The 12,529-nt window shown below is 40.7% G+C and overlaps 1 protein-coding gene across 1 annotated transcript in view; it reads right to left on the reverse strand.

The window, feature by feature from the left end:
- Positions 1-1,058: 1,058 nt before the first annotated feature.
- gabrg3 (gamma-aminobutyric acid type A receptor gamma3 subunit) overlaps positions 1,059-12,529 on the reverse strand; it is a 42,960-nt gene continuing 31,489 nt past the window's right edge. The window contains exons 7-9 of the mRNA XM_023339239.1: positions 7,574-7,726; positions 4,758-4,957; positions 1,059-2,621 (exon numbers count right to left, since the gene is read on the reverse strand). Of these exons, the coding sequence (XP_023195007.1) occupies positions 2,340-2,621; positions 4,758-4,957; positions 7,574-7,726 (635 nt within the window). The 3' untranslated portion in view covers positions 1,059-2,339. The remainder of the gene's footprint in view (positions 2,622-4,757; positions 4,958-7,573; positions 7,727-12,529) is intronic.

Consider the following 12,529-nt stretch of genomic DNA (forward strand, 5'->3'; position numbering starts at 1 on the left):
ATTGGGAGTCTATTGCATATTTTGCTCAAAAATTGTCAAAAACGTTCTTACTGGTACTAAACAGCTGCCTCAGCCTTAATTGATGTCAGATTGTAGCCCATGATCCAAAAAGTCGTATTTACCGTCATAAATGAGTGGAAATATCGCAAATATTTTCAAATTAGTACCACAAACATTTTGATTTTTATTTTAAAAAAAAGAAAAGAAAGAAAGAAAGAATCACAAAATCCTGGAAGTACTGAAAAGATGTTCAATAATATTATTTAATTTTAAGAATTCATTGATATTTTAACAGTTTGGGAGCAGGTTTTATCGATACATTCTGGCACAACCGGCCCTTTAAGAGCATTCCCAATCTTGAATTGGCCCAAAACTAAAATGAGTCTGACACTCCTGACTTAAAATAAGACAAAACTAACTTAAAGGACATTTTCAGCAAGATATAGGAACTTGTTTTAGGTCAATATTTCCTTACTATTTATTTATAAGGAAATATTAGTTCCACTGGCAGATTATTTCACTTGCAAATGGAAAAAATGTCTTATTAGTAAAATAATCTGCCAGTGAAACTAATACTTTGTCTAAGCTGAAAATGTACTTTTAAGTTAGTTTTGTCTAATTTTAAGTGTTCTAAGATTTTTGCACTAGAACCTTGATCCAAAATACTTAAGATTTTGTGTTTTTGCAGTGTGATAAAGTTTTCTGTCTGTAGCAAAAAGCACGATTTGTTAAAATAAAATAAAAAACTCGCCTCTCTACGGTTATTTTCAGAGGTAAATCAGGTGTTCTCCTCAGATTAGTGGGTTAATCTAAGTGAGAACATAGGAAAATTCAATTCCTATATAACCAGCTCATATTAAAACAATCATTCAATCTCCGAATGTGGCAAATATAATAATAATAGGATAAGGATAATTGTCAGTTGTTTGCATGCAAGCAAATCAGACACTAGCATGGCGTCCATCCATCTGCTTTAAATTAACATGTTTAAAACCAATATGCTTTAAAAATCCTAATCATTTTAACCTTTAAGAAACAAACCAACAAACAGAGCTACTAACATGGATTATAACAGAGAGTAAAAATGGTAGAAAGCAGCATTCATTGTTGTAGTAATGTAAAAATTTTTTTTATAAAATATAAAACTTGACATAACTGCTTGTGCGTAAATGGAAAAGCAACAACTATTTATACTTCTGCTGAAGTAGCATACTTATAATTACGATTATTGTTTATAGAATAAACACCCAATAAATATATCAAGTCTAACAGTTGAGCTGCTATCATTGGACCATCTGCGTTAAATTAATGGGACGCCAAGCGGATCAAATGGTGTTGGGTGTTTGTCTTACATGTAGGCAAAAGCAAAATGGTAACAGCCTTCGTTCAACCAGCTGCAGTGTGCAGTAACAGGTGGGGGAGGGGACAAGCTGCATTTTTCTGTGATCCACACCGTCAGAGAAAACACACATTACTCTGGAACTTTCTCTGGCATCTTATTAAAAGTCCTAAACGGAGCGCCGGTGATCCAGCCAAACTTGCAGTACCGTAATTCCTCCACACGGTAGCGCTATCTGAAAAATTCCAAGTGTTTCTGAAAGGGGAGACGTTGCGCTTTCCAGCCAATATCGGGTTATTACGATAATTTATTTTAGTCACAGGACATTTAGAGAACTGCGTGGAATTAAAATGAGTAAAAATATCCAGGTGGACATTTTAAATTTAGGACACAAAGGGTTTTAAAAGGACTGCAAAACCAATATAACTACAAAAATTTTAAACCTTGATTCGGGTAACACCTCATAGCTTGTCCCATCAAATAGCTGAAAGTAACGGTGAAGATATTCCAACAATAAGTGTGTTTATTGTACCACGTGACTACTTCATAAACTTATTGATAATCAGTCAAATCCAGGCTCTTCCCATCTACTCTATAAACGATAACTCCCTGATTATTGTTACGGATAGCATCTACCCCTCCAAAGGAAGGCACTAGGAACGGTTTGTGTGTCCTTGGATTTTCATCGGCTCGACTCGACCGACGGCTGGAGAACAGTATTCCTACAACACAGAGCCGTCTACCTGCCTGAGCAGACTGGAGTCCCGGTGTGCGGCTCGCTGCCCGTTTGTCCCCACAGTCCTTTCTGAGTCGACACAGCAAAACAAAGGGAAACTCTGCTGTGTTGGATTCTCGCCCCCACAGCAGAAACAGGCCGGATGTTGCTCTCTTATCCAGGTAGATCCTTCCAAAGAGCTTATTTGCTGTCACAAATAATACATCACTACTAACGGCCATTACCTTCTGACTTTTGATTCCAGTTCTGCCGAGTGCGTTGTACTTAAAGGTAGAGATATCCGACCCAGTACACAATGTTGAACAGCAAAAAGGATGTGGGGAAAAACACACGCGAGTACGCGTCCAGTTCCAGTAGGTCTATGTGGACTCTTCCTCTTCTCCAAGCGCCTCCTTTGCATTCTTCAAAGCAGCAAAAGAAGCTCTGGCAGTCTTTCCCGTCCAGACACTCGTAGACGCAGGCGTCCTCGAACTCCTGCCAGTACATGGCGTTGTTTAGAGCGATGACGGTGTGCGGAGGAGGCCTCACGTCCAGCACAGAGAAGTTCTGAAACACAAGATGTTGTTAAATTAGATTGAACGTTTCGGAGCTAAAAAAAATACGCTGAATTTCCAGGAAAATGAACAGTTCTGTTATACGCAGTGCCAAGCCCCCTCCCCGCCTAGCTAACACTGGACCAACTCTCCATTCAATGGGTACTGAGGTTCGTTAAGTCTGCAGAGTTTTATCCTGATCAGGGCAGTCACATGGTTGCCATGGAGATCCAGCGGACCTGGAGGTTTCAGCTGATCTCAATCTTAAATTTTAGTGCAACAGAATACCAAACCAGACCAATGAATGACAGACTGCTGAAAGACGCCAAGTTTCCCCCTGAAAACTTGCTAACCCTGGTGGTCTGGTGCCAGGCCAGTCATTCATCCAGCGGCTTGCTGGGTTTCCGAGTTAAAAAATGGTTAAAGTTGACAGGAAATTTGAAAATATCAGTCTTAAAAAATGCAAACATTTAAAAAAAAAAACTTAAATAAATAAGCAATGCTCAGCCTGGTGGCCCACCAGGCTTATAATACACTGAAGGAAACCTTGAGACTGCTAGAACTAAAATCGGAGAAACCATTTCTGGGAATGCAGAATGATGAGCAAAACAAGGATATTTACATTAAATGAACAACAAACGAAACAATATAGTATTTACAAATCAGGACATATGGAGCATATTGTAATTTAATCCCTTCAGTTACTCAAAACGTAACAACAAAAAAGGACCCACATTTTGAAGAACACCTGGTGTGGCGCAGTCCCAGGACTAATAAAAATTTAATTGCATCAAATTCTTAGAAAAGTTTCAAGCAGCCAAGATAAATTTTTTGCATTCATTAATTTAATCTGAGATTATATCTTGTGCTCGCGTTACCTGTAATCTTAATTCAGTGAGAAACATCTGTAATTTGGAGTTGCATTTTGATCTGGACAGAATAATAACACGATTCCGCAGCTTCAAGAATTGACATTTGTTTACTCGTGTTGGAAAAACTCAACGATGACTGTATGCTACAGTCTGTAGTGAATCCCCAAAGGACGAGTCGTCACGGTCCGGACCCTGACACCGACAAGATGATGAATCACTACATGCACTAATGGCATGAAGCGGTACGGCGCAGACTTTGTGTCTCCTAAGTGGGCGGAGGGGTTTCATTGTTGTAAAAGTGGGGCTGTCTGGGTGGATGGCGGAGTAATTTGTGTTGTCTGATGTTACAAGTGGAAGTCTGTGAGGTTAAAAAAAAAATAACTGTCTAAATGAAAGTTAAGTTCTACTGGGAATATAGATTCATGTTCTCCTTTGTTTTAAGATGTTCTCATCTTTGCAGAAATATAGACTTTAAACTGAACGAATTTGCTCCAAATTAATTGAGCTTAATGACAGAATGTGACAAATGATTATTTGTTACATTAAATTATACACCCAAGACTTGCCGTTGATCCAAAAACGAATATTGAATGTTTCCATTTCAACTTTAGATCTCTCTTTACCTAATACATCAATTTGTCCAATCGATGAATATTTATTTATTCACCATATTTTTTTTTAGCATATTTTGTTGAAATCAGTCTTGACTTTGACAGTTTTACGCCTTTTCCCGATGGTTTTGTCGCGTTAATCTCGATAAGTCAAACGGCATGAATGTGAAGGATGGAGTCAAAGTCAACATACACACCAATCATCTCATGATCTCGAGAAAACAAACTTTTTTGTTTTGTCCTCTCGAGAAAATCAACTAAACCAATGGAAAAAAGTATGAGGAAAACATTTATTTTTTAGCTTCTGTATTACAGGGGATTTTGTTTAATAATTCTTTTTTGTCCTTAAAGCCAAATTTTGTTGATTGATTTTAAAAGCAATACAAAGGTAGCACATCCAAGGGGGTTACTACTTTCTATAGACACTGTAGACCTTTGATAGAATTAAATAAATGAATTTTTGTTTCGGCTAGGTGGCTACACTAACATGTGGGGCTTGAGGTATGCTGCAGTTCTTCTATATTATATATGAAATCCCACTGTAGGGCTGTTACACCCACAACCTCTGGTGAGTCAAATTAAAGGGCGGATGCGTAAATCCCAAAGTAGCTTTAATCCTAGTTGGAAGTCATAGAATAAAAGCTTGACTTTAGAGGCCAAACTCACCAGCCTTTGAGGTTCCATGTAGCTCGGCCTCCGAATGCTGTATGAGTAGTAATTTAACGTTGCGTACTCCATCAAGGCAGCAAAGACAAACAGGAAGCAAACGGTGACGAAAAGGTCCATGGCGGTGACGTAAGACACTCTGGGTAACGACGTCCTGGCCACACTACTCAGAGTGGTCATGGTGAGGACTGTGGTTATCCCTGAGAGAGCGAAAAGGGCAAAAAAAAAAAAAAAATGCATTCAGTTGGAGCAAAATAACTATTTTTTTTATTTTTTATTTAACAAAATCACAGTCCAAAGAGCTGAGTGCCTTTTACATGTACACCTTTTCAGGTCGATCTGAGTTTCGGGGTGCGGTTTTGATTAGAGAGCTGAAAACTGAAAACTTTGTAAAACTCGATGAGCTCGTAGCGACGTACCTAATGAAAAGGTCTCTCAGTTTCTTACGCTCCAGTTTTTCCCTTCATGAGTTTTAAAGGCGGTCAGGATGAAAAAAAAAAGAAGAAATAAAACATCTGTTACTGATTCATTGACGTTCCCATGGTAACCAGCTGGCATCTCACACTTTTCCTTTATCCCTGGGCTGCCGCTGTGATTGCCCTCATCCTCCTGTGGCAAACATTTGGAGGTGTTGCCATAGCAGCAGGTAAACACCTGAGGAGCGTCCATGTTGACTGATACCTTACAGGAAATGAATCGTTTCCTTCAGTATACCTGTTGACTTTGGTCATTTTATGCATTCATTATCTTCTCCAACATCGTTATGTCAAAAGATTAGGTTGTTTTTGTTTTTTTTAACCTACAATCAAGACTGTCAGAAGAGTTGTGATAGAAACTAAATACGACATTGATTTAACAGTTTAGCTGCATTCAGACTCAATGTTTGTGGCCACAACTTAAACCTTAAATCAGTCTCAAATCCGAGACATTGGTGGCCAACATTGTGATTAGTTTGAATTTTCCTTATTTCTGTGACGCAGTGAATTAAATTAAACTGTGAAGGAATTTTCCCTCTCTCTTCTTTAGAGCAGCGCTTCAGTTCGAACAGGTTTCAATGTTTACGTCAGCATGTCAGTCAGTTAGAGGTGACAACACCTCTATTCTTTTGTTGTTCAGGCACTGAGCGGACTGGAGACCGCTCACATGCAGGAAGTGGACTGTAGCGCCGGGCATTCTGGGTAAATACAACCAAAACAAACGCTAAGAGTCTAGTGCTAGCGGGGAAAAAAGACTAAAGAGAAATCCTACAAACACTAAAACCTGACACCACTCAAGTTATGGCTATAATTTGTGTAGAAGGAAGTTACACTCATGTCTTCTTCAGAGGTTTCCGTGTCGTTACAATCAGGCGTCCCTGTTGGAGCGCCGCCACAGGCGAGGAGGTGGAACAGGTTTCTCCATTTCTTTAGGTTATTTCACACAGCGTAGTGTGCAAATGAAACGCAGCAGATGGAAATGTAGCAAATGTTGCAACTTTGGTCCCCAATTGAAATGAATTTACCAGAATATCAGGTGTGAAAACGCCGTTAGACGCAACTGAGCTGTGATGCCACATTTGAAATTTTCTTCTGGCAACTCTTCTAAGCAAACCGTGATATTTCAGTCTTTATCTGATGTACACGTCAGGAACTTACACGTTTATCATGCAAACTAAGTCCTACGATTTCAGAGATGGAGGAGCTCTTCCATCTACAACCTCCAGACATACGCAGTCTGATCTGCAGGGAATTTACCAAAAAGATAGCCAGCCAGCTATCTTAAATGTTTTCCACTTAAATATTTCCTCAGCATCCAATGATAAACATCAAATGGATTGAAGAATGTCTTCTAACCCTTCCAGGACTGATGGGCAGCAACAATTTCGTCTCCAAGCCGTTTCGCTAATGGTTTTCCTGCTGGCATTTTGTCAACACACACCTGCACCCTGCAGAAACTCCTGCTGGTATGGAGTCGGTCACACTTGCTGATGATTATTTAATTGAGTGAATTCGATTAGCAGCACCTGGATGCTAATTTTTCTCGTAAATCCCAGGACGGCACCCAGGTTCCCCCTTCGGTTTTTCCCAGTTTTTCCAGTGTAATAATGATGGAGCGCGGTGACAGACGCCACAGCGTCACAACACAGACGCTGGTACTGGCTAATGGCGCCAAACGACAGAAATCAAATTCAACTCAAGTTCAAAAATACTTTAATGATCCCAAACGGAAACTGAATGTTGTTGGAGCTCGTATTAATTCAAATTCTTCAAAACGTTATTGCAGATGGAGGTGGCTGCTGGCAGGATAAGATCTCTTGTATTACAGCGAATAAATAAAAACGATCACACACTCACTCATCTTTTGAAAACACACTGAAAAAGCAAACAGACGATTCAACTTCAATATATTGTGTTAACTGGTCACAAGTAATCAAATTAAAAAGTACATTTATTACGTTGTTTAGATTGTTATGTTAAACAAAGTTAAATAAAGTAACTTTGGCAAAGTTACTTTGATTTTATGTCAGAAATGAACATACATTTTTTAAAAGGTGGAGCTCCATTCTCTTTCCTCAGTGCATTTGCAGATGAGCGCAGGAATTAATTATATGATTAAAGTCAATAGTGAGAAAAAGTAAAATCATTTACCTTTATAAATGCCGGTGGTCTGCACAACAACAGAGAGGGCATGCACAAAAATAAAAAGGGCAGAACAAGACAGCGGCAGCGCTGGTGAACATGGACAAAACAAATTAATTGGAAAAAAAAGTGATATGAGATAATGAGTGAAATGTAAATCAACAAGACGTATAAATTTGGTTCTGAAATGTAAATGACCTAGAGCCGTTCTGGCCGGAGTGGCGTCCTTTTTGATCCAGAAGGAAACCCAGGAGAGAACCACGGTGAGAATGCAGGGGATGTAGGTCTGGATGGTGAAGTAGCCCATCCGTCTGCTCAGGTCAAAATACACCGTCATCACCACGTAGTCACCTGAGGTTACAGATATTACACCAATTACCAAATGCGTGTAAAAACGAGCAAATTGCAAATGTTGAAAGTCGAGCAGCAGAGTTGAGTATGTGAGTCGCACCTGGAAAACCTTCCAGGTAACAAACCAAACACAGTTTTTCTTACTCTAAACCATTTATATGAATCCTGTCATTTCCATCCCACACGCAGCTGCTGCTGCTGTAGCTGCTGCAGCAGCAGCTGCAGTCTGTCCGGCGCTCTGCTGTGTGATTTATAGACCAGCAGAGGAGCTAATTGCACTGTTTCTACATTGACCACCAATTTCCAGCAAACACCATCTAAATTGTTGGAGGCTGTGTGATAAACGCAGCACGAGTGTTTATGACGGGATGAATTGACGAACCTGTCACTTGTATAATATTCAGAAAATATCACTGGCTCAAAAGCAGTTCATATTTTCATTGATAACTGGTAGAAACGTTTTCTGTTTATATCAGTTTTTCCTGGTTTCACAATTTGAAAACGAAAACACAAATAGTGGTTGAATTTCATTCTTACATCTTTTTGCTGTATTCATGGTTATAATTCTGATTCTTTAAATATTATTTTCTTAAAAGAGCTTGGGGACACCATGTTTTTTCTTGGTACTAAGTTTCCATCAGCAAAGGTTATTTTAGGGGGAGATTTTAATGTGGTCTTTTCCACTCAACTGGATAGACACCCTCTAGATTCACAAATAGACAGAACCATCTTTTGGACTTCTCTAACCGGCTAAATTTATTAGATATTTGGAGACATCGTCATCCTACTGACATACAATTCACCTGGAGTAACAAAAGCTTTTCAACTCAATCTAGAATTGACTTCTCATAAGCAGATCCCTGTTATTTTTTTCTTTTCTTTTTTTGCCTTTATTGTTCTTTTTGCTATAATTTACCCTTCTTCATATGTATTTGAATATATTTTTGACATTTTGTTATGAAAACCTAACTGAAAAAGTACACATCATTTTATTTTACCAATGTTTACATGTTGATTTAACTTTTGTCTTTCTAGACTTTAACATCAACACCCTCAATATCTGTAATTATTCTTCATTTGTTTTTATAATATTTTAATATTTGACTTTGAGTTAACATCTGTATGTATGCTCATGTTATTCGTTTGAAATAAAGTAAAAAAAAAAAAAAAGCACACACAAATTGTTTTCATTCAAATTGATGACATCAATTTGACATCAATTTGTGACATCAATTTGTGACATCACGCTTTTCTGTATTACATCACAAAACTGCAATCTGGAATTTTAGTTGACCACAAGATAGTTCAGTCAGTGAAGAAGAGTTCAACAATTCAGACTACTGTTAAAAACGTACGGAGTACTACAAAAATGGATCAAAACATGGAGTTGCTGATGGAGTCAGAGAGACAGTTGGGTTACTTCTTTGATAGGATCAATGAAATGAGACTAGTTTTGGAAGAACCGAGGACGACATCCAATGACAAGTTAGTTAGGAAAATTAAAGTACTTAATTATGAACTTGAAAATGCCCATTTAAGAATAAAATCAAGACTTAGGATAGCAAGGGAGGCATCGCAAGGATTGGAAAAGCTGGGTAAAGTGATAGAAGATTTTAAAATGGATCTGATGGAACTAAAGGACAAGGCAGAAAGAGAGGAGTCACTGACTGAGAAACCAAAAAAGAGAAATTTCTTCAAAGTTATTGCAAAAGGCTTTGGAATAAGCATAGCGGTAGGTCTGATGGCTGTGGGGGCAAAATGTCTATGGGAAATTTATGGACCTTAATGGAGCCACCAGCTGAAGTTCACTATCCTGCACTAGATCTGACCCAGAGAAAAGGCATTTTTAAACCCTGTCTTAACACCAACCAGGTGAGTTTGACAGTTCTTGTTTCCTAGCTACTAGGGTGTACGGGGGTTCAGTGGAACCAGTGGTATGGATGTTGGTTCTCCAGAACCAGGGGATCCAGCCAAGCTCCATGTGGGCTTTGGATGCACTAAACCTGGCAGGTTTAGGGTAAGAGTTAGGTGGCAGAAGGTAAGTCGGTAGTCCCGGGACAAGATCCGCGATCTGGGAACCGTGTACCCAGAACGAAGGTCACTGGGGCTTGGCCAGTTGCAAGGGAGCCAGGCGGCTGGCACCGGGCTGGGCGTTTCCAGGGGATTCCCTGGTACAGGGCCCAACCCTGGGAGCCGTCACCTGGAGCCCCACGGCCGAGATCAGGTACCTCTGTACCCTGAGGTTGGTCAATGGGGCGCTGCACTGGTTGGTCCCAGCCCTGGTTCTGGGTCTGGTTCCAGACATGGAGCCAGCCCTGGTTCTGGGTCTGGTTCCAGACATGGAGCCAGCCCTGGTTCTGGGTCTGGTTCCAGTCCTGGGTCTGGTCGTGGGTTCAGACATGGACCCAGCCTTGGTTCTGGGTCTGGTTCCAGACATGGACCCAGCCCTGGTTCTGGGTCTGGTTCCAGACATGGAGCCAGCCCTGGTTCTGGGTCTGGTTCCAGTCCTGGGTCTGGTCGTGGGTTCAGACATGGACCCAGCCTTGGTTCTGGGTCTGGTTCCAGCCCTGGTTCTGGGTCCAGACATGGACCCAGCCCTGGTTCTGGGTCTGGTTTCAGCCCTGTTTCTGGTTCTGGTCACAAGGCTTTGTGTCCGGGGCAGCAAAACACTCAGACAACCGGTTGGATAAGCTCAGCCTCTCATGTCTTTGTTTGGGATAAGGCAGCAGAGGGACTATATGTTCTTAAACGCGCTGCGCCCTAAATGGATTTCTTCAACCCGTCAGGTTCTGGTTTCCCGCTGTGTAATGTGTCCTGTGTCGCCGGTAGGTTCCTGCTGTAAGGGATGAACGTGAAGTCTGAGGAATCTGTGTTGTTGGGCTCTCTCAACCTCCCACCTCCTTCCTTCCTCCTCCAGGTTGCCAGAGCTGCTCCTTTGGAGAGCATCTTCCCTGCTTAGAATATAATAAAATAGAATTCAACTTTATTGTCATTGCACTGTCACAAGTACAAGCAACGAGATGTAGTTTGCATCTATCCAGAAGTGCTCTAGGAGATATAAATATTTATTCACAGATGTACAAGACTATGTATGTATGGACTATAAGAGGTTATAGCAAGAGATATAGATATTGTGTATAAACACAAATATGGGAGCTGTATACACAGATTATACAGATTATACAGAATGATAGGTATTTTTCCTTTCGAACCTAAATAAAAGAAAGAACCACAGACAACGTATATGAATTTTACGTTGAGCTTTTGCAAAAGGAGAACGCTCTGCCAACTCTTCCTCCGAACAATTCGCAGAGCATTCTGATCTGCTCTCACATGAGCTCCTGTTTTTATTGTCAAAGAAGAACAGGCAAGGGGGCAGTCAGGAAAACAACAGAGGTCGTAAAGCTTCTAACCCAAACATCTAACAACCCAGTTCCAGATGTGATATCTGATCAAAGGTCTGAGCCCGGTTCAAATCTCGGTCAGTACTGTCAATAAAACAAAATACGACTGCTCACAGGTAGTTACTAAATTAGGAGGTGCGTAAAGTTGAACAGACAGTAGTGTTCACTCCATACACACGTAAGGAAGAGAATACTTTAAACAGAAAATCACAATGATCTATAGGCTGAATGTGAACTAAAGTAAGAATAAAATGATAATACCAAAAAATCTCTAACACAGAATATACAAGAATGTTAGGGAATGGATTATATATGTATATAATATAATACAAGATAAATAATGGCAGATAAAATTTACAGGTTGTATGTGTGTGTGTGTGTGTGAGGATAGTCCATGTGTTATTGTTGTATGAGAGGATAGGGGAGTACAGTCCTTATATTTTATGTTTTATGTCAGGAGGCATTCAAAAGCGTGACAGCTGTGGGAAAGAAGCTGTTCCGGTGCCTGGTGGTTCTGGTCCGTTGGCTTCTGTAGCGCCTCCCAGAGGGCAGGAGGGAAAAGAGTGTGTGTGCTGGGTGAGTGAAGTCCTTTGTGATTTTCCCGGCCCTTTTCAAACACCGCTTCCTGTAGATGTCCTTGATGGCAGGGAGCGTTGCCCCGGCGATACACTGGGCAGTTTTCACCACCCTCTGCAGCGCCTGCCGATCGGAGACAGAGCAGTTCCCGTACCAAGCCGTAATACAATTGGTGAGGATGTTCTCAATGGTGCAGCGGTAGAAGTTCGTGAGGATCTCTGAGGACAGGTGGTTCTGAGCTTCCTGACCAACCGACAGCAGAGAGTTAGACATAATTCTGTGTTCAGACTATCTAAAATTTCCTCTCATCTTATTTTCACACAAATCTTAAAACGTGGTGAATGTTTTCTTTCCCTCTGAATCCATTTCTTGACAGTTTAAAGGTTTAAATGGCGGTTCTGTAAAACGCTGAGCCAAAACCTTCTGACCACACATTTACTGTCGTACATCTGACTGTCGCACCTTTTTACTGTCTGTGTTTTGGTTTCCGAGCAGAAAAGAAAAAAATCTGAAAAGGTTGCGGATAGTGGAGGCACCGGACACAATCAGTCACACGTCCTTGATCCCAAAAAAAACATTCATATTTAGAACAGGAGTGCATAATTAGTAACATGCATCAAAATTCCCTTTTGTTTCTTCTTGCTCAGCTTATTTCTCAAGACGTGAGCGCACGCAGCAGGACAGGAACCGACGTGGCCGGCTCTGATCCAGTGACTCGGCAGGATCCTCGTGTCTTAATCTGCTCTGTGGTGGTTTGGCGTTGACAGCGACTCAACACGCCGGGCGCAACACGCTTTGCTATTAGGGCGTCGCATTTCTGGAC

This window comes from Xiphophorus maculatus, chromosome 9 (assembly GCF_002775205.1).
Source record: "Xiphophorus maculatus strain JP 163 A chromosome 9, X_maculatus-5.0-male, whole genome shotgun sequence".
Lineage (NCBI taxonomy): Eukaryota > Metazoa > Chordata > Actinopteri > Cyprinodontiformes > Poeciliidae > Xiphophorus > Xiphophorus maculatus.